Here is a 23,169-nt window from a genome sequence, read left to right on the forward strand (position 1 = left end):
CTGCGTCTCGAGGTGTCTGAGCTGTTAATGAAATAACTTCGATAAATCTATCAACATGTCTCCCATTCAAACAATGTGTCCAAAGCCCACGGATAATTGGTATATATTTTAAATAAGTAAACATATTTGACAAAAGGAGAATGGTTTACAATCAGTGCATTATTTTTGCTCATGGATTAGAAGCAAGAACAATGACAATGAAGGTGGAAGAAAAGGCTGAACAATACACAACCGTGCATGGAGAGATAAATATGCTTCGTCACATGCACCTGTTAAGGAAAATAGGTGGGCTTGGTTAGGACACGTTGCTGGTAAAATAAAACAAAATTGTTTCGCTTTATTTGTATATATGTTTTAACTGATCTGTTTACCTTTCCTATACTTTGCGCTCCGATCGTGTTTTTGTGTTGTTTATTGTTGTAACGTGCTGACCCCGTGCCCCGACTGGATGAATAACGATTCTTATTCTGCTCGGAGAGATGATGCCTAATAGACAAGACTGGCAGAATGGAAGCCGCGTGGAGCGATGAAATCAGTTTTTTTTGTGCAGGGATTAGATGGGCTATGAGGTATGGTGAGAGTGTTGGGGAGGTCTTCATCCAGCAGTGGAAAGATATTGGCTAATGATGATGATGATGGTGATAAATAATTGTTTAAAGAATTCACTGTTAATCATTCACATAGTAAACGTTTACAAACAATTGTACATTTATTTTACATTGTGATCATGGATAAATGTTGGACTTGAATGTGCCACGAAGAATTGGTGGTGTAAGACGCTTCAATAATTACAATTTAATAGAATTATAGTCACTCATTGTACAGTGTGAATCTCACATTTTAGCAACAATTTCCATTTGCCGCATGACACATCAAATACCTTATTTTCTCTTTCTGAACAGTTTGGTTGAAATTATAATTCATTAATAATTAATAATTCCAAGCTTAACTATTTAATAAAACACATACATTTTACATGTCAGGCAGTTTTTAAAACATTTATTTGAATATCTTTGCCAGATGTTTTTTTTTGTTATAGAGCTATGACCGCCGTGGAAATGGACTTTATCGATGTAAGTTTTCTCGTAATAGCAGTTGCCTCAATTACTTGTCATTTAATCACTTGGTTCACCATTTGTTACTGGCATATAGTGGGGAAGACACACGCGTTCAAATATAATGTACTACTTCCACAAAGGGTGCCATGGTGGCTGGATGTTAACTACCTCGCCCGGTATACAGGAGGTCGTGGGTTCGATCCCGATCCCGACCCTGACGCCTGCTGTATATTTGGAGTCTGCATGTCTCTCTCTCTCTCTCCTCGTAGTGGCTTGGATTTTTATACGGGTACCTCCGGATTTTCCCTGCACATTTATACATTCCACGTGATAAGCCACTTCGTTGAGCTCGCATTTGTGGCCAAGTCGCTTCCGAAAAAGAGCTACATAGCTCAGTGAGCTGAGCTTACACGTCGTGCACACGTGGACGCAATATGAAGGAGTGTATTCGATACGTGGTTTGGATCTGATAATTATAGATACAATCGTTGTCCATGAACGTTGTGCACGCAGACATGAGCTCTATTGTGTGGGCTATATTGGATAAAACGTCCGTTGCTTTTTAATAAAGCGTTACAATGCGAAGCATATGTGACGTCAGTTGCCTCTAAGGGAGTGTTTTATGGACGAAACACGTGTATTACTTTAAGAGTAATGCACAAGCACACATAGCAAAACAACTCAACACACTCACCAACAACCCTGCCCCATCATGACGCCAGTGTTACAGACTCATGTGTTAGGTTGTTTTTTTCTTATATGTAGGAGAAACTTACATTGGAGTGACATTAATGAGATAGAGAGTAATTGCATTTGCTGTCATTCACAAACGGATTTAAAACTGAAACAAGTCATTATTAATAGTCAGATTGACCAAGTAAAAAAGTACAAAAATATACATATTTAAGAGGTATTTGTACGTGGTATTTAGGCAGAGTGCTATTGAGTAAGCATTTCTTTATTTTCAGTGTCAAGGTTTAAGTAAACCTGAATGGCTGGATGGTTTTTTTTCTATCTGATCATATCGTTGCCATCTTCAACACAAAGTTGCAGTGTTGTTAAAAAGTTGCACGTTCCGCTCAGTTATCCAGAATGTGATTTGTGAAAAAAACAATTGAAGTTCAACTGATGTTTCGAGTTGATAGTTGTGCAAAACCAAGCTGAACCCATATTTCACGTTGTCATTCATCTTCCACTCGTTCTTCGGTGCCTTGAGCTGTTGAGGCGTGACCAGTTTCCATTGCTCATCTCTCCTTGCCATGCTCTCCCTGTCTCCGTCGCTGCACCTTTCAACTGAGCCAGCTTCCATCCCGTCCAGTGTCCCGACGATTGACGTCCATTCAGATCCCGGTCTTGCTCCATCACCGCCTTCCTTTGCAGCCGGTCACCATTCACCCCGGACCACCGTCGCAGTTTTGATGCCGTATCTGTGTTCTCTTCTTTGCAGGGATCTTTGTCGTTCGTTGCACGCTCTATCTCTCTCTCAGGGGTGTTTTTTAAAATTAGTTTTTGTCAGAAGGCTTTCATATCGAAGGCAGATATCTTCTCGCTGATGCCATTGGGTGACACGTTCGGGCGGCTTCGTGGACGTGTGGCACTGCCAGCAGTTCGTGTCACGTCCCTCTTCTCCACACACGTGGGCGTCAATGCATGTCAAGGCAGACGCTTGCTGTCGATGATTGCCTTCAAAGTCGTAGAGGGTGGGTTTATTTTGGTTTCCATTTTTTGCGGTGTTCAGTGAACATGTACACCTTCGTCGAGCAGTTTCACCTGTGGACTTTCTAGGCAGTGCAACCTCACCGCATCCCAGGTGTTTCGCCCTACAAGGAGGCAGGAGACTGTACAGGAGCCTCCAATTGATGATTTTCATCAGAGCCAACGTCTGTGGTTTTGTTGTCCGCGTCTTTTATGCTTTGAAGTTTCTTGCTGCAAATGACCAAGTTGAAGACTTTGATCACACGTGCTGGGCCTTGGATCTATCTCATTTCCCTCTTCTTCATGCTGGGATCCATGTCCCTCTGAAGCCTTTTGTCTGCGCCTGCCATTCCAGACACAACGCAGTTAAAAATTTTGTTGGCGTATCGTTCGACACACAATGTGGGTCATTAAGTAATAACCTGGATGGCCATTTAATCGTGTGTTTACATCTGTTTTCAAGTCAGCTCAAAGTGTCTCACCGTTTAAGCAAACAATGAGGCAGTGCTTATCACCGCTGTGCAGCCCTGTACCACTGGTGGAAAATCCACATTCACATGGACAGTGCCTGTCCCACCGGAGTGCAAACGATGCTGTCTTTCTACACACTGCTACGTGAACCAATCCGAGACCGCTGATACGCTCAATTAGGCCCCAATATGGCATTCTACCCGCAACGGTCTGCGATTAAATGTTCTTGCCATAGCGCCACCTGGATACATGTATTCTACGTAACTAATGTGCTAATGTTGTTTGATATTTAATGTAATTGCAATATTGATAGCTGAGATTTAATTATATTGTTGTTTTGTTAATATTAACCTCATGCAGCCTGGATACGACACACACAGCTTTTAATTATTGAAGATTAAAATGGCTTGCATCTTGCAACAGTCGCCAATTTTAGCGATAAAATTTTAAATTGTATAAGTGATGTGTATTTATTTAGCCATATCTCTCGCGTGAAAGCACTTTAACAGTATATTCTAGGTTATTTCGGTAAAGTCACGTAGAAGGGAAATAATAAAATAATATTTATATAAAACAATACAAATTCTCACGACGTTTCGACTGCAACACAAGCAATCATCATCAGGTGTGAAATCCACAGAAAGAAATTTTGAAAAAAGTGCTTTCACTTTTTTCAAATTTTCACTTTTTTAAAATTTTCTTTCTGTGGATTTCACACCTGATGATGATTGCTTGTGCTGCAGTCAAAACGTCGTGAGAATCATTTTTATTGTTTTATATTAATATTATTTTATTATTTCCCTTCTACGTGACTTTACCGAAAGAACCAAGAATATGAATCCCTGCAGTCACGAAAGCTTTAAATCACTTTAACAGTGTTAGCCGCGTGGCTCAGAAGTCGATGTGGTTGAACGTGGCTCTCTAGCGTAAGGGCTCGATGGTCTCCGCCTGGTCACTGATGACTGCACGAAAATAAAATAACGAAGTTAATAATTTTGCTTTGCACTTGATTTGGTGAAATATGACTGTCATGCACCGATCTCATTGCAGAATGTGTTGGGAAAGTGCACCTTCACCCCGCCCCTCCCCCCTGGCCTAATTGCGTAAATAATAGAGAATTTCACGTAAGTCCTTGTGACAAAAAATCTTCCCTTGCAGGCTTTCTGTGACACTTAAAAGTTAAATTGCTGTAATATTTCCTCATGGATTCCTTATCATACGACCCGATGTCGATATCACCATTAGAATAAATTCGCAGCTCGTTGACATGAGGATCCCGTGTTGCTAAATCGTGAAACTGTCGGCAAGATTTACAAAAAAAAAACTCACGAATATTTAAGATGATAACTACAAATAGAAAGTGGAAGATTGCCCAGCAACCCACTTGCTGTCCACCTTATTGTCGAACAGGTAGACAGTCACACACACGTTTGAGTGATCCACCTCCCCTAGCTCAAAAGTGTTATTTTACTGGCATGTGCCACTGCAACAACCGCCATTCGCCACTAAGTGGCGGTGACGTCACCACGACGCTTGTGCCAGGCCATGTGCACCTTGAGGCCACGTGAAGTGTGTGCCACTGCACACAGCAGTAAACACATCGTGATGGTGGAGGATTATAATTATTGATGGTAATGCTGCCATGGAGATCACTGCAATGTTACCGGTGGCAAAATGAATCAAACACAGCTGCAAACAAATGTAGTTGCGTTCGTGCCGCTATTACCTTGCACGAAACAGAAGACATGAGACTATTAACACTATGATCAATAGTATAAGTATTACGATCGAAAATGATGTATTCGTTGCAATCAAGATGCTTTTGTATGCTTTAATATCATCTGACGTTGTCAATGTCCCTATTTGTGTTTCCGTGTGAGGACCGCCACCTGCAAAAAAAAACGAAAAAAAGAGTGGATTGTTAACGTGGGAAATTATTTCGACCTCTTTTTTTTGTATTCATTGCTGAATGAAGGTTGACCCATGCCACATCGGTCATGAGAATTGTTTGACGATACTTGACCACGCTGGTCCGTGCGGGTTGGTGATGGGGAGGAGTAGAGGGAATCGAACTCAGGTGGCAAACATAATAGAGGTTTTTGGGTTAGATCACGTAAATATATAAATGTATCGTTAAAACCCGCCACCACCCGACACAGCCAACTAGTAAGGTTTGTCACGCAAACAGAACGTGGCCAATTCGTCACTAGTACAGCACACCGGTGTGTTGGAGAGCCAAGCCACAACATTTACAATCTGAGTACAACTATCTTCATGATGAAGCTAGTTGTAATTACTGGTGACACGTCGTACTCAAATTTCGATTTAAAGCTTTCGTGACTGCAGGGATTCAAATTCTTGGTTCTTTCGGTAAAGTCACGTAGAAGGGAAATAATAAAAAAATATGAATATAAAACAATAAAAATTATCACGACGTTTCGACTGCAACACAAGCAATCATCACCCGGTGTGAAATCCACAGCAAGAAAATTTTCTTGCTGTGGATTTTTATTGTTTTATATTTATATTATTTTATTATTTCCCTTCTACGTGACTTTACCGAAAGAACCAAGAATACGTGGTACTCAGTTTGTAAATGTTGTGGCTTGGCTCTCCAACACGCAACAACCCTTACTAGTTGGCTGTGTCGGGTGGTGGCGGGTTTTAACGACACATTTATATATTTACGCGATCTAACCCAAAAACCTCTATTATGGATATAGGTCACAAAAGCCAACAACTTGTTATTCAGGTGGCAAGGTTCGACGCAGCACAATGCACGATCGTCTCCCTTCGCCATCACTCCCCGCAATTATATTGCATGCCTTTAATTTATAGGATAGAGCTCTTGTGTGTAATCGTGTATTTACGAGCACAGGACAGGACTGGATTGGCCAGTGCTAAAGCATACACACAAATAATTAATATAAACAGTTTAGATAGAACCTTTGTGTAAATAAGCGGTTCATTATAGTTCAATAAATTCGTTAATGTCCACGAATGTCATGAAATCGGAGCAAGACACTGGAATTGACTTTGATGAATCCCAACAAAATACTCTTGGCGAAAATTGATGGAGAACTTTAAGAAAATGGCTATAACAGTAACTCGATGACCTGTGGCCGCATTTGCGGAGCTAAAGCCACCGCTGCCTGCTTGCTTAGCAGCACGTGTTTGATTCTATGCTTTGACCTAAACTCAACGGGGAAGTACAACCTCTCTGTACGCCCTGCCTCACGCCACTTTAGAGCCTGTCCCCTGTACCCCCCAGGCCTCAAACCCACCCTGATGAGGCCACAACTTTTGGCTATTTTGGCTCTAAGAATTTTTTTTTTTTAGGCCCCCACCTCCTTAATCGTTACGCCCCGTCCCTTAATATTTAGCTCCGCCCTTTCCCTTGCTATGCCCCGCCCCCTTATTCATTAGCCCCGCCTCTTTCCGTCAACATTACACTCGCCAGTGAAACACCCATTGCAATCAACTTGTGTTGTGGTCTTTTTTTTTTCACCAACACCTGACGTTGTCAATGCCACTGCGTATGTTTTCGTATACGTTTCCGTATGAGGATCACCATCTGAAAAAAGCAAAACGTCACCGTTGATGTGGGGAAATTATCTAGACACGTTTTTTTTTCATTCATTCACTACCGGATGAAGGTTTACCCATGCCCCCCCCCCCCACATCGGTCATGGAGAGTTGTTTGATAATACTTGACCACGCTGGTCAGTGCGGGTTGGTGAAGGGGAGAGGGTGGAGGGAATCAAACTCAGGTCGACAGGTTCGCAGCACAATGTACAACCTTCCTGCTCCACCACTCCACGCAATTGTGCGTTATGACCTTCATTTATAAGATAGAGCCCTCGTATGTACTCGTGTATTTACAAGCACAGGACTAGACGGGTCGTAAAAAGTGCATAAGCATATACACAAAGAATGAACACAGACATTGGAAATAGCCTTTGTTAAGTATAAATTGTTAATAATTATAGTCCTGGAAATATGTTGACGTCCACAAATCTAAAAGGATTGAGGAAAGTACTGGAATTTAAATCCAATTATTTACTCTTTGGGGAAATCAATGGAGGACTTTTAAATATAACTATTCCGTAACTGGGTGACCTGTGGTCGCATTTGCGGAGTTCAAGCCATGCTGTCTGCTTGCTTGCACGTGTTTCATTCTACACTTTGACCTTAACTCAACGGGGAAGTTCAACCTCGCGAAACTCCTTACCTCATGCCACTTTAAAGCCTCTCTCTTTACTCCCCAGGCCTCAACCCATCCTGACGAGGCCAAGACTGTTGGCTCTTGGGCTCTGGCACCATTTATTTTTTAGGCCCCACCTCCTTCATATTCATGCCCCGCCCTTTTAATATTTATCCCGCCCTCTTCATGGGTATGCCCTGCCCCTTACTCACTAGGCCCCACCTCTTTATGTTAAGCCCCCCACCCCCCCGTCCCTTCCTCTGGATGCGTTTTTTAGGTCGTGTTGGGTAATTGTGGAGGTTAGGGGTTGGGGTGGGATGGCTGAATGGTGATCAAAATTCTTCTTCGAGCTACCATATAATAATCAATGCTTAGTACATGAAGTGCTGCAAACTGCAGTGATGTGGTGGCAAATTCACAAATGGGTGATGTTGAAAATAAAGGTCCATTGAATGCATTGTATATTATTAATTTTAATTTTGCCAGCTTTATAACGTGCATGATGTTTTATGCCATAGGCACATGATCTGGTTTAAGTGTTTGTGTGTACGTGATTGATCAGTGCTGAATTTTGTCATTAGCTTGTAATTGCCTCGTAAATAAATTACTCACCTATAATTACTGTGTACGATTCTCTAGTTAACAATCACCAGTGCAATTGGAACAAGTGTACATTTTACATTTGTGCCGACAAAAGTAATATCCGCTTACCGGTAGTTACTCGCATAACATTTGTGCAAACAGCTTCATTCTTTTTAAGGTTGTCAGGACATCTCTTCAAGAATTCTTCAACTCGCTCTATTGTTGAGTTAAAATGGACCATGAACTTGTCCAGATTTTCTTCAACGTTAGTCAAGTACCTGCTGTTCATTTCCTGCAAGCCCGGCTACAACGTTGACACGTATTAAATTCAACATTTCATAATTGATTACATAAAACCAACATTACTACCAATACCATTAATGTATCTAAATAGATTCATTTTACATTACAAATGCAGGTAGCTAACCTGAGCTGCAAAACTAAAAAAACACTTAGAAAGTACAGCCCTTTGCCAATCTATGCCCTATGATGGCTTCCCCATACCATATTTCATCACGCTGGTCAGCATGAGTTGGTGAAGGTGGGGGAGGTCCAAGACCAGTTCAGATATAACCAATGGTGTTATCTATGTGTCCAATGGGTCAGAGCAGAAAACTGGTACCACCTAAGGTAGCACAACTTTTGCAGTATTGTTGAATTTGCATGGCTAATGAGAGTGATTCATTTGATAACCCACTCATTTAAAATTGTCATCACATAATTCGATGTTCTTGGTCACATAAAGACGTTGGAACTACTAAAGTTATTCCACCTCGGAGTAATATCGGCGAGTCAGAGATGTGTTCTGGGCCTATGGACTCACAGCGCAAAATGTAACTCAAGTCACGGGGTGCGTAGAACAGCACTCGAATCACAGTGCCACAACTCTACACCAATAATAAAATATTTAAACATGGAAAGTTGATTGAAATGCACAATTATTTAATATAAAATAATTGTTCTTATACATCCACATGTTGCATACATTGTGTTGATATATGCATAATTACTCACAAACATGTACTAAAGTCACGTGGTAAACTGGGCTCGAATTTACAAATTAAATGGGAAGGTGTTTGGTAAAAAAACAAATAGTTATAAAATTTGTGGACATATGCCGGTACAGCTCAGATAATTTAATATCAGCTCCTGATGATTTTTTTTTACATTGAATCAACGATGAAGTTGTTTTCATTTAAAATGATGCTTCCAACTTACCAATTTGAACGTGTTGTTACAGCCATCATTTAACGCTTCAGAAATGTAAGATGTGATTTCATGAGGACATGACCCTTCTCCAACATTAGTTTTGTATTCGTGAAAATATATTCTTATCAAACAAATATTGATGATGCTCTTACAGTCTTTCTCCTATAAATGTAAAAAAAAAAGAATCGATTAAAATATTTGCAAAAGTCAAATAAGGCAATTTCAACAAACAAACATACAGTATATGTGAATGTCGAATTTAAATGCGGTAGTGGTTGCTTACCTCATTTGAGAATGTATAATTCACTTGAAGATAATTTATAGGACGTCTTTTATCGTGGCCTTTGCTCTGAAATAATAAAACGATCCAGTTTCCACGACGTTTCATGATTATTATTGACATTAAAAGGATGCTCTGAAATAATAAAACGATCCAGTTTCCACGACGTTTCATGATTATTATTGACATTAAAAGGACATTGGCATAACATGTACAAGGCCATATACATTTGTATTTACATAGACATTGCAATGCATTTCAAAGTCTCTGCTATTTAATGTATTTGCTTACATGGTTAACATAAAATTGGCATGGAATTCAACATATTTCATTATTCCACTGAATGTGTTCACTATCAGTTTAACACGTAGATTTTCGCGAATGTGTTCACTGTGTTAATCTGGTATTTTATTCATGTTATATTTTATATATACGCTTTTATGTAACAATGTATATTTATGTAATATGTGCTTGATCTGAATTCATATACTTACAAATTCATCAATATATTGTCTTGCCTTGACATCGATCATTTTATTACAATTTAAATTTCTCTTATCAACATTTCCCTGAAACAAAACAAATATCATTATATGTAGTTACATAAAACATGTGGGGTTTTGTGACCAATATGTATCTCATAAATGTTCAGATGTAATTGGAGCAATTTCCTTTCATTGATTCTCACCTTAATGACATGCGTGCAGAGCAGAAGCATCAACATCTAAAAATGTCAATATCACAAGTACCGTGTTACTTTTCAGGCTCACACACAAGACAGACATTAGCAGACATCTCAACAAGCGTCAACGTTCATTGCAATCGATCAACACTGCACATTTGGAGAGCTTTGAGAAATCTCGAATTTCAAATGACAATACAGCGCTCAAGCTGATATATGGGCACCCATGTCCGATGACCCCACCGTTAGCCTTTAAAGGAAAAACATCCCACAAATCACTGCACAGGACGCCAAGATATGACCTGAATTAAGTGCATAGGCAGGGTTAGAGTGGGCCATTGGGCAAACCAGGTCTTTGCACAGTAACCCAATCCTGGTGCTGGCCGAGATATTATCTCTTTCTCCCGGTATGCGGGAGGTCGTAGGTTCAATCTCAAACTTGACGTGTCTATATTTAGAGTTTGCATGTCTCCCTCCCGTTGGTGGCGTGGATTGTTCTCCTGGTCCTCCGGTTTTTCCCCTCCACATTGAGCATCAACATCACGCGTTTAGAGTATTTGGCTGGATGAATGGTGACTCAGTCCAACTCTGTTTTGAAGTTGAATTAAAAACGAGGTTAGGATATATATATTGACAACATAGTTACTGACGAAGCACAAGCGATTGTCAAACAACTAAATGCAGCACACTGATACAAAAAAACAATAGAATCAATGCGCTAAAGCACTGATACTAGAATCAGTGCGCTATAGTTTTTTTTTGCTTGGACAACCTTTTTTGCCAAAAGAAGGTATGCAACAACTGGTTTGGCCACAACGCCATCTCATTCTGTAAATACACATCGGCCAGTGATACATCAAAATCTTGACAATTTTGAAAAGCACATTTTGCGACTTCCATCAAGCCAAGCACATGTCAAGTAACATATTAGTTTTTTTCCCCATTTAACATAGTAAATGTTTATGTCTTTGCTACATTTTCCACTCTTAGCAGAGTACATATTACATGAGTATATGTACAAGGCTCCTTTGTTACACAAGTAACACAACCGTGCTTGCAATGTTTTGTTCATGAGAGAAGCTTGACGAATAAGCCACGGCACGTTGAGGGAAAAAGAAATCAGAGATTAACGATTTGGAGATTTTAAAATAGATATAATGCAGAGTATTGCAGCAGTGGTGGTGTGAGGACATAACCAAGAAAACAAAGCAAAAGCTGATGGACCTAAGTCGCTAAAAGGGTAACAGGTTGTTGAAAAAAAAAATTCAAATCCTAATAAACTTATTAGCCAAAGATCAAATCCCCTCTCGTACCTCTCTATCTTCCACGCATCTCCGATTAGCACGGTTGGCTACGTACGGTGCAAAAGAAGTTAAACATACATACACCTTGCATCCATCTCTCAACTCACTACATCTCCAGCAGAAAATTCTGGTAGCATGGCCCTTTGAATTTTTTCCCATTGTTTAAAGCAAATTCGTTTAACTACGATGACAAATATGCCTGAAGCTGGTGAGTAAAAATACAATTGCGGACAATCACTTACAACATATAATGGCCGTGCAGGTGAAGATATTCTCAGTAAAGTCCGAATACGCATGTCTTGTTTGTTGATCAGAGCAGTCGGGGTATTCTCACACTCTCATGCTTGTAAGCCCACTTGGAAGGCAGTGTGAGCTTTTTGATGAACTTGCAACACAGGAAGGGGAATCAAACGTACCCGATTAAAATACGGACTTTGAATCAACAGCTTTGCGTCGACAAACAAGATGAACAAAAGCACGCGTCTTTTTAATTCAACACGCGGTCCAATACCGTCCACGAAACGCTCACACAGATGCGTACAACAAATAATTGCTCACCTTACTCCTTTCGACGTGGGAAAATCTGACAAATTCACTCAACAGTCCCACTTCGCCCTCTCCTCGTCCGACAAACGCAAACGGGTTAGCGATGTACTCCCGACACACTCCCGTCTTGCGAGCTAGCTCGAACATTAAAGTCACATCGTGTGTCCGCGCTTGCCTCGGACACACGAGCGCTGACGAGTGCGTCTCGCCTGTGGGTTCTGTGTCTCGAACTTACCGCTTCTTCTTCTCTGTGTGTGCGTGCTAATGTTGCTTAGAGGGAGGCGTGTTTTTTTTTGGGCTGTTGCTACAAATCATCCCACGTCAAGACTCCTCCCACACGAGCCGGCAGATTTCACTTCTGCACTGGCAGGTTGCGTCGCTCAGTGCAAACAAGACAACCCAGCCGAAAGCGCCGTTCCGTTTCGAGCTGTGTGCTTACCATCGATATATTGCGAAAGGTTCCTGTCTAACAACTCACGCACATGCAAATGATATCGGGCAGAAAAGAAACCTGTCCGCAATAAAATTGCGTGGAAGTACATCGGCCATTGTCTTGGTTGGTTTCGTAACACTCTAAAGGTCGTTGAGATTGCACAGAACATTGTTTGCAAAAGCCGAATTAAACAAGTTTGCAGACCTGAGGTACTTTCCGTTATCAGCCGTGAACAATCTGTAAATGTGGCAGCAATTTTACAATTCCCTGTGCTGCATTCAAGGCCCGCTTTGTAGAACATAACTGGAGACAATTTTATCCAGTTTTTTTATATATAGTGTGCACTGATATAATTACCGTATATGTGTGCATATATTTAGTTTAACAAAAGTTAAAACGTGAATATTCTAACACAGTGTGTTGATTGACTGATGCCTTTCAATGTAGTCTACTATACCTATTATAATCACCCAGGAATATCCTTTACGCTCGTGACGTCACGCCACATCGACCAGCCCCCCCTCATTAATAATCATGAGTAGGTGACGTCCTCCAAATGGACCCCCCCCACCTCTCATTCATAATCATGAGCAAGTGACGTCACTCCACATCGAACAGCCCCTCCTCATTAATATTCATGAGCAGGTGACGTCCTCCAAATGGACCCCCCCCCCCACCTCTCATTCATAATCATGAGTAAGTGATGTCACTCCACATCGAACAGCCCCCCTCATTAATAATCATGAACAGCTGACGTCCTCCACATGGACGCCCCCCCCCCTCATTAATAATAATTAGCAGGTGACGTCACTCCACATGGGGGGCCGAGGCGCCTCCTCCCCCCTCCTCGGCGTCAACTCACAACCCTCACTACAAAGGCAGAACCCTCACGTCACGTGGTCTTCGTAACGCTGTTGAGACATCAAAGTAAAAAGGACGTCATGATGAACAAGGGATTATAACCTTTAAATGAACTAAGTCTGTGTCACCGCGCCCTTACAAATTGCACACGATTGGATGCAATGAATATGACGTCGCGGTCTGCTTTTCGCTTGCAAGTTTCAGATTTACTGCAATACACCCCCGTCCTTGTACGGGCAAAAGGCTCGTGAATTATAACGTGCACGTGCACGCGCTTTGTGAATCCACGGCTGAATGGTCTCCCTATATTCACCGTGTCAGTCCTGGAGGTTGCTGGGCGATATTTCATCACGTTGGTCATTGCGGGTTGAACGGCCTTGGGGCCATGGACCAGCTTAGGCATAAATCGCCACTGATGTTAGCCGTGACTGGGGATCACCAGGTTCACAAACCAAAATGCTTCACTCCCATGTAGCTTGTTACAGCTATCGTGCTGTGACGGTTCCACCTGAAGACGGAAGCTTGTGTTGCCTCCGAAACGTCGTGATTTTTCTTTATTTTTATTTTACTTTTATTAATTTTAATTTTTAACCTACGTGACTTTACCGAAAAACCTAACAATATGAATCCTTGCAGTCACGAAAGCTTCAAATCTAGAATTATTCCTGCAGTGTGGTATTTTAAATGTTCTGATTGAATGCGTTGAAATACAGCCAGCGCATTCCAAAAATACGAGGAAATCGCCAAACTTTGTGTCTGGATAGTGTCTGAAAAATACCAGTGGCCCGTTAATATTGATTGAGTGGAACTGTTGAAGGAATCTACCAGCAAACCCATTCAACAATATAAACACAACGTAGCAGCCATTGGGCTTCCCACGCTTCTGGACAATGTCCCACGTTAATTCACTTCTCATTAATAGGACAGGGGATCTACACGCGTTGTTAATCACAATTGCAGCTGCCCACAGTTGACACCAGATGTGTTACATCGCCGTTAATAAAGGCAGAGCTATCACTGGACCTATGGATTTTCAGCGTTCAGTCAAACGCGGGTGTTGGTGAAAGGCAAGTGTTCTAACTTCGTGGAGTTTCATCTTCTTGGTTCTTTCGGTAAAGTCACGTAGAAGGAAAATAATAAAATAAGAAAAAATAAAACATAATAAAATAATTCTCACGACGTTTCGGCCACAACGCAAGCAGCCGTCTTCAGGTGGAGAACAGGTCTTTCAAGTATTATTATTTTCCTTCTACGTGACTTTACCGAAAGAACCAAGAAGATGAATCCCTGCAGTCACAAAAGCTTTAAATCGAAAATTCGTGGAGTTTGTTTCTTGCAGTCGTGCCGTGTGTGGCTTCTCCGATGTGTTGTCCGCCTCGCTTGCACGTGCCGACGGCTTCTTGGATAACGCACGTCCTGAAGTCGCCTCGTCACATCAACGTGGACGAGGCTTGCAACTCGATCACAATCGACAATCTTCGCATGCAGAAGAGCAAGCGACTTTGCAGCGCTGCCTTTTTTTTGCATTGGTTTCATGGCTTTATTTTGGTGATTTCGAAAAGTGTATTGGTTGAGCCATGTTTGTTTGTTGTAGTACAGAGTTAGACTGATGGCCTTAATCTAAGTTGTCTTGTGGTTGTTGTTGTTGTTTGACTTGCATCCCACTGGGATTTCTGCAATATTTTGCTGTCTTTTCTTGTTTTTTCTGTTTGCACTCAGTCACATATTCACTTTAAGATGTTTTTTTTGTTCATGTTTTTGTTTTTTTGTTTGTTGCGGTTGCACCCGATTCAAGAGCCGAATGGCTCACAGGGCTATACCTAATAAATGAACTTGAACTTTTTTTTGCAACACCGAACTTTGCGGGAATCTCATGAGTAACATCGGCTGCCTTCCGGAAACGAGCAGCGGCGGCAGGCCACGACATCATGGAGGAAGAATATGAGTCCATTCAGTTCCTGAAGAAGCTCCCAGCATGTGGAGCCAAAACGTCGGACACCGTGCCGAACGACACGCGGTGCAAACCCGTGAACGCATCCGGGAGCAAAAAAATACCGGAGGGCGACACAAATGCAGGGCCACAGAGATGACAAACGAAAGTCAGGGATTTCTAAAACACGATCCGGCTACAGTGATCAACTTTGAACAGCCTTAAATACCTTGTTTCATCGGTATGACTCTTAACCATTTTCGGCGTTTCATGAACGCTATCTAATGTGTGCATTGATTTACTTAACTCCGCACCTTTATAGTCCAGCACTTTGGACGTAAGAGTTGGGGGAATCATGCAAGGCAATAAAAAATACTTGAGTTTATGCACCCACCTCTCTAAAACTTTGAGTGGTATTTCTTAATTGCCGTGGTTTTTATTCGCACTTCCGATGAGCATGGTTGGCTACGTACGGTGCGAAAGAAGTTCAACATACACACATACGAGGTATGTTGCCATGGTGTAATGGTTAGCACACGGGACTTGCAATCCAGAGGTCACTGGTTCACCCTCTCAGAGATGGAGAGAGTTGTCTGAATACTCTTTGGAAGGGGCAGTGAATTAAGAAAATGTCGCAGATCATTATTTTTACTTCTTAATAATGATTATTGGTCTCAAATGTATGTTTTATTATATCTGTCGATCAGCCTCTATTCCCCAAACCGAGGGATTTCGTAACGTGCATTGGACATTAACATGGTGGCATTAAAACACACTAACTACGAGAAAAAGTGATGTGAAAGATGCACTTACACATTCGTTCACTGAAGCACAAATACCGTATAAAGTGCCTCGTTTCAAATATCATGAATTGCACATCCATTCCACTATGATAGATACTGCCTCGCCATCTTTTAGACAGTGCTGCATACTTTAAAAATAATGAAAAACTCCAAGGCAGCTTTTAAGACGTCTTCATGTTACTCAGACTTTGACATGACCACGTATCCTCACGTCTGTCGACATACAAGTGAAATGTTTGTGGTTCATTTCAATCCCCACAAGAAAGTAAAAAAAAAACCGCAGCTGTCATATCAATGAAATACTCTTTTGGTTATTTTTAACATTAAAGTTGACGTATCAAGTGCAAAAAGTAACACCGTATGACGTCTCTGTCCAGTATCAAAATATAAAATAGGTTTCACCCTCTCTGGCAATCAAACAACTTTTTATTATGTTTTATTTTTATTATTTTATTACTTCCCTTCTACGTGACTTTACCGAAAAAACCAAGAAGATGAATCCCTGCAGTCACGAAAGCTTTAAATCGAAAAATCAAACAACTGTTAAGATGTTAAAAAAACAAAACAGCAACCCTTTGCAAGTAATGTCTGCATTAACCACATATACTTGTGGTGAACATGCAAACAAAAACACATGCTCTGGTGGTATATGATGCATTGTCTTTAAACTGATTGGTTCACACCAGAGACAGCTTTCTTGAGAACCTCGTCTCAAACGGTGTTAGACCAGAAGACGCCAAAAGGCGAACAGCACAAAGACAATGCCACGATCAGGACATTGCGAGCTCGTGGTTGGCTCTCCAACACACACCGGTGTGCTGTACTAGTGACGAATTGGCCACGTTCTGTTAACGTGACAACCCTTACTAGTTGGCTGTGTCGGGTGGTGACGGGTTTAACGACACATTTATACATTTACGCGATCTAACCCACAAAACCTCGACTATTAAGAGGCAGTGTTTATCCGCCTCATTATAATCGTGTACAAAGTTTGACCAAAATAAAATAAAAATCAGATCTAGGAAGCAAACGCAGAGGTGACCCTCCTAAGCCCTTGGCTGTAGGACTGCCTGGGAAAAGCAGCAAGCGCCATAGCTTTGAGCTGCCAGATGGCTATAAGGCAGATGTGTGGATTCTTAAATATATCTGTGTGGAGCGTTCGAGTGTTTACACCCCTTGTATGGAACGCAGTTATATTTTTCAGAGTGATCTTGTTGCCCCACGACCACAACACTGGAACTGGTTCGAATATCCAAAATGTAGGATGTACTTCAAAACAAGTATTGAGAATATGAGTGCGGATTGCTTCGATAAATAAAAGCCGTTAATGAAAATTCATATAAATCATCTCTGTTGCTAGCCTGGCACCAGTGGTGGAAATTCCACTTTCCCATGGCAAGAGCCACGCTGTATGTATAGAATGAACACTGGTGATGTCCCACAAAGCAATACTAACTTTTTTTTATTCTATAGGGATGATGGGCTGAGTCCAAATCCTGTCGATTAGTTTTACTTACAACGATCCAAATTGTTAGTAGACTGTGTCACCTGGCGATTATGTTAAATTCAGGACTGTATTCACATAGGCAACCTTCCCAAGTGTCTGTAATTTAAAAGATAGCGTGATTTAATTAAAATATTAGAAGTTTCTGGAATTCCCCAAAAATAAAAAATGACAGTATTCAAATCTTCAAAACGAATGAGTATCAGAACATGTAAAGTTGATACGTACCTCAAAAGAAACAGGCCTACGTGCTACTTAACGTACTAAAACAAAATATTTATACCGAGTGACATGATTCAGCTGACGCCGTGTTCAGCAAAGGTATCTTTATTAGTTGACCCACAGGTAACGCCCCCGGCCATACGGCAGGTAACACTCCACGCTTCAGCAACTCCGCCGCATTCAGAACTCTCCTCCCTCGCTCTCTCCTCTTTGTCACCCAGGGTTCCAGACTTCCTTCCCAGTCAATGATTGCCAGGGAGCTTTATGCCCGAAGGCGACTCCCTCTGACCACGGATGTCTTAAATCTTAAACTAATATCTGCCCAGGGATTTGACCCCCCCCCCCCCGCATTTCTTGCCAGTCACTCATTGTCCCAGGGCTCTTGTGCCAGGTTATAAGTAACTGATTCTCCCACATCCACCCATTGCATTGCGTTTGCTTGTCTGGATTGCATAGATGATGTGTTCTTGAATCTGCTCACTGATTTGCCCGCGGGATTTTAAAAATGCAAATTAACAATTATTATTTGTATAGATTATTAATTGCAATCTTTCATAATGTCCGATTTCATCTTAAACTGTTTCGCAGTTAGCGATCCAAGTGTCCGCAAATATTTCATGTCAGTTTTGATCGCATCACAGGCAATGCAACACGCGGCAGCGGTCCAACCTACGGTGCATAGATGCGTTTGGTCAATACAATGAATGGGTGCTTGGCACGTCAGAGGAAACTGATTAGAACCCACATGTCGTCAACGTCATTCACCATGATCTACCCACTGCTCGATAAAGGCCTCCCCAAACCGTCACCACAGCTCATGGCCATGGACTGCAACAATCCATCTCGATCCTGCACACGAGCTGCAGTGGATGTGCTCTGAGGGCATGTTTCCCTCCTTTGGCTCCTACTCCGTAGTTAGTCTCGACCACCGGCCGTCATCCCTTCTAGCCACGTGTCCTGCCCCAGTCCTCTTTTGTTAAATTAATGATCAAGGTGATGTCTCTAACTTGTGGTGGTTTTCTGTCTCGGCTCCGGCTGGAGCACGCGTACCACACACATGTCGGTGATGTGCACGTCTTCTTAGAACGCTGGGGAGCCGGACAAGCCCCTCTCTGTACCAGCGTGGACGGCACCCTCGTGTTCACCTTCTGAAGCGCTCGCTCGTCACCGTGGCGTGCGCGATGACCACCACCACCACGTGACTTTTCTCTCGTGTTGTGCGCGGTGCATTTAGCGCCACAGCGCGTGGATTTATAGCGTTTATTTGTGTTGCTGGTGACTTTGTGTATTTCATATCGGAATCGCCTCCAGTGCTGTTGCTGCTGGCGGCAATAAAAGCTGTTAAAAAGTTAAGTCTCTCTCAAGAACAAAGACGGTCACTGCATACCGTGCGCTTTCAGATGCGCGCGCTTCTGTGGCCGTCTGGAACCCTCGTCCTTCCTTCTTAGGAAGCCACTGAAGCTGTACACTTTTAAATCGAGATTGAAAATTATTTTTTTTAGAACCGCTTTTTATGTTCAGTTTGTTGTCCTCCCCCCCCCGCACATCCGATTAGCGCGGTTCGCTACCTACGATGCGAAAGAAATTCAATATACATACACCTTGCATGCATCTCTCATCTCACTACATAAACGCGGACACCTAGTGCTACTGCGGCTATTGACAACATCCCATGGACCGTGCACTGCCCGACAAAAGAACGTGAAGGTGGTGGTATCAGCAATTCACCAGCTCACAGACAAAGCAATGGCTGCATCACTCAGCACTGAATCTCTCAAAAGTCACTCATTTAGTCATGCAAACGAAGATAATATATGGCTTGCGCATTGCAGTATCGGCTTTTCCCTTTGTGCGAACGTGTGTTAACGATAGCAGTGTTGCCTGAAGGAAGCCAGCCAAAGTGATGTTTGAGATACAAGACGTTTAAAGTTCAGTGGCCTGTAAAAAAAATACACTTACGTACATGTAATAGCTTGAATACATCTTTACGAAGTGTGTCGGCGGAGGGGAGTTTGACTTCACGTGAACTCTCTCCCTCATTGCCACACCACCCTAAAGACAAAGATGTCCCGTGTAGCCTGAACAGACTGTTGGGGCAAGTGCTGCTAAGCGAGCAGCACCTACAAAGAGGGTTGGTGTCCAGCACCACGCCCGGCCGCCTTTGTCTTCCCGAGCGGCGATGTTTACACACAACGCACCAGGCACTTACTCGAGGCTGAGTCGACCTAGGGGAGGCCCAGGACCGGTTCAGATAATCGTCGCTGGTGTTGGCCATGAGCGGGAATTCGAACTCGGGTCCCGTGCTAACCGCTACCCTACTAAGACCATCCCGACAGCAGTTGTTGACCTCCAGTGTGCTGATGATGCTATGGTGTGTGCCCATTTGTCATGCAATCGTCTAAACTTTTAACGAGGCATATGCGAACATGGGACTGACGCTTTAAAAACTAAGGTCGTCCATCAAACAGTTCTCAATGAGCAGTCCCCAGCACCAATAGTCTACTTCCACGGTGAGACTCTGGAAAATATTGACCATATATCCCATACCTCGGAAGCCTTCTTTCTCAGAATGCTGACGTCGATAAAGAAATCGAAAATGGCCTGAAAAATGTGCAAGTGCAGCTTTCGGTCGGCTGAGGAAAAGTGTGTTTGAGGAACGTGGTCAAGATCATGGTTTATCAAGCAGTCGTAATCTCTACCTTACTGTACGGAGCGGAGACGTGGGTAACATCCAGGAGACATCCCAAAGCGCTTCACAGCTCATCCTGTGATTTCCATTTGCAGCCGTTTCAACAATTGTATCTTCTTCTGTTAACATTCGACTACAACACACTTTGTGTGTATTGCAGGTGAATTGTTGTGTTATGTTTACGATGTAGCGGAATGCTGGGTTCAAACCACGAAACATCTGCAACAAGTGGCGAATGAGCCAGCCATGGGCCAGGTCACCGTCCAATCAGGGCAATAAAATATCCTTGGACTCTCGTTCAATCCGGACAACAAAACGTAATCTCTCCTCTAGCACGCACCAAACTTTCGAGCGTCGATTAACACCCTGTAAGTTTATGGATAGTTATCTGCAGGTGCAAAGTGCATTGAGAATACGTGTGTACGGTTTCTTAGACCTGTGTGTATATACATGTACAGTATATATATTTCCTCCAAAATATATTTTTAGCCGCAAATGTTGACAAACGTGTTCAGACTGGTACACGCGGGTGGTTCAAAAAAATAAAATATAAGTGCTGGCAACACACCGATAAACACGACACGAGCGAGGGAATCATAGACAGAGGCTGTTTAAACATGCTCACGCACGAAATAGACGCCTTTCACGTCCGCCACTCGGCATCAACTCTTGCATTAACCACGCGTACATGACGTGAAACATTGGCAACAAATACGCTTCGATAAAGAACGCCTTTTCTTTCATTATCCTGATACTGGCAGAAAACAAAACACACACCAAAGCGGTCCCTATTTATTCGGGACACTACGATTTAGATGAAGGAGAGAGTCCACTTACAAGGCGCTTGCTGTGATGACCATTGGCAACTCTGAACACATCATGAGGTTCTTTACGTTAGTATCCTGTTACAGCTGATGATCTTGAATGCGCGTGAATCTAGAATGCACATCAACTGTACCCAGTCATCTACTTTGAATTTCTTTTTTAGCGCACCAATGTTTATATTTCTCAGAAGCTAAAGTAGGTTTTGAGCCTGGTTAAGTACAATAATACCACCAGGGATTTCCAGGTGAAGGCGTTGATCTCTTATCTGTGGGAAATGTATCAGGGTCATCACATCTCTACACGAGCAAAACTGGCCTCATCATTATCCGCTCCTCACGCACCTCGACTCAGTGACGTTGCTCCATCTTCTTAGTTCTTTCGGTAAAGTCACGTAGAAGGGAAATAATAAAATGATAAAAAATTAAACATAATAAAATACAATTCTCACGACGTTTCGGCCACAACGCAAGCAGCCGTTCTGGCCGAAACGTCGTGAGAATTGTATTATTTTATTATGTTTTATTTTTATTATTTTATGATTTCCCTTCTACATGACTTTACCGAAAGAACCAAGAAGATGAATCCCTGCAATCACGAAAGCTTTAAATCGAGACGTTTGTCCAATGTCAATTCAACGGTTGGTGGCACGACACCTGCTTAAGAAGCAATATAACCAACAACACCGAACTAAAACTGAACTTTATCCTTTTCTTTTACAAGGTAATTCCCACTGAGCTCTATAAAGCTCTCTTTCAGTGGCGACCTGGCCACAAATGATAGCTCAACGGAGTGGCATGTCGTGTGGAAATTTACAGCAGGCAAATACTCGAACCGGAGGTTCTAGAGAAGAATTTACGCGACCAATGGGGAACACATTCTGTGTCGTCACCCTGAATCCACGTAGGTTCAGAGGCGTAGCTAGGGGGGGCAGGGGGGTACATATGTCCCCGACGCCAAGCTAAAGGGGCGCCAAAATGAGGCTTACAACGTCACATTATAACTTATTGCGGCGGGCGCGGCAGCCTGAAACGACTGCACAAATCTACACCTCAACCTAAACGTTTATATATCCCGCCACACACAGCCTACATGTCATGTAATTACATTTTGGTATGTGATTAAACGGGGGAGGGGCGCCAATTTGATAATTCGTGCCCGGGCGCAAAATATCCTAACTACGCCACTGCGTAGGTTAGCCGGAAATATGTTTATGGGGCCTCATTTACAAGGTTTTCGTTATCCATATTTCAGTTTACATGGCTAGCCTTCCTGCCTGTCACGTGACCCTGCACGAATGGGAGATAATTGTTACGTGGGTGGCTAGGGGAGCGGTAGTGCAGTGGTTAGCGAACAGGCTGCACTACGAACCCAGCGACCCGACGACTTTGATTACTGCTCACGGCCAACACCAGTGACGATTATTTGAACCGATCCTGGGCCTCTCCGAGATCGACTCAGTCTCAAATTAATACCTTGCTGCGGTGCGTAAACATCGCCCACAAAGGAAACAAAGGCGGACGGGCATGGTGCTGGCCACCCACCCCCTCGTGTTCCTTACTGGCCATCATAGGTGCTCGCTAACAACACTTTCCCCAACAGTTTGTTCAGGCTACACGGGTTGGCTAGGGGAGGGCTGTGATGACTCGTTACCATTTGTCGTGTATGTTTTCTCTGGGTACTCCTGTTTCCCCCCCCCCCCCTTCACCAAACGCTCAATAATGGACATGCCAAAATGTCCCGATCCAGGACCCTCGTGAGAGAGAAAGACAGAGAGCCTTGAGACGCATTGAGGCTTCCCTGGCGATACACGTGACATTAATTACAAATCCAAACTCGAATACTCGGATCCACTGACATGTGACGGTTACCGG

At 42.7% G+C, this 23,169-nt stretch overlaps 1 protein-coding gene across 4 annotated transcripts; it reads right to left on the bottom strand.

The window, feature by feature from the left end:
- Positions 1 to 690: 690 nt before the first annotated feature.
- On the bottom strand, positions 691 to 20,582 carry LOC133351410 (uncharacterized). Of its 4 annotated transcripts, none has more exons than XM_061566588.1 (10): positions 20,484 to 20,582; positions 11,728 to 11,870; positions 10,188 to 10,223; positions 9,994 to 10,068; positions 9,503 to 9,568; positions 9,229 to 9,381; positions 8,140 to 8,314; positions 6,682 to 6,798; positions 4,951 to 5,113; positions 691 to 3,096 (listed from the first exon to the last, which is right to left on the bottom strand). In XM_061566588.1, exons 2-10 carry the CDS (start codon positions 11,779 to 11,781, stop codon positions 2,928 to 2,930), a joined length of 1,008 nt encoding a protein of 335 aa, XP_061422572.1. In that variant the 5' UTR covers positions 11,782 to 11,870; positions 20,484 to 20,582; the 3' UTR covers positions 691 to 2,927. The 4 variants fall into 4 exon arrangements, with proteins under 4 accessions (XP_061422572.1, XP_061422570.1, XP_061422573.1 ...); XM_061566586.1 differs by lacking the exon at positions 20,484 to 20,582 and adding an exon at positions 12,044 to 12,449; XM_061566589.1 differs by lacking the exon at positions 20,484 to 20,582 and adding an exon at positions 12,044 to 12,447 and having other exon boundaries at positions 6,739 to 6,798.
- Between the last annotated feature and the right edge of the window lie 2,587 nt (positions 20,583 to 23,169).

Source organism: Lethenteron reissneri, chromosome 37 (genome assembly GCF_015708825.2).
Source record: "Lethenteron reissneri isolate LAM-NWPU_2019-01 chromosome 37, ASM1570882v1, whole genome shotgun sequence".
NCBI lineage: Eukaryota > Metazoa > Chordata > Hyperoartia > Petromyzontiformes > Petromyzontidae > Lethenteron > Lethenteron reissneri.

Coding starts and splice junctions, on each gene's coding strand:
- LOC133351410 (XM_061566588.1), bottom strand. CDS start 11,781: ATGCGTATTCGGACTTTACTGAGAATATCTTCACCTGCACGGCCATTA. Junction 9,569..9,993: donor GACAATATATTGATGAATTT/GTAAGTATATGA, acceptor TTATTATTTCAG/AGCAAAGGCCACGATAAAAG. Junction 5,114..6,681: donor TTGCAATGGGTGTTTCACTG/GCGAGTGTAATG, acceptor TTTTTTTTGCAG/GTGGCGGTCCTCACACGGAA.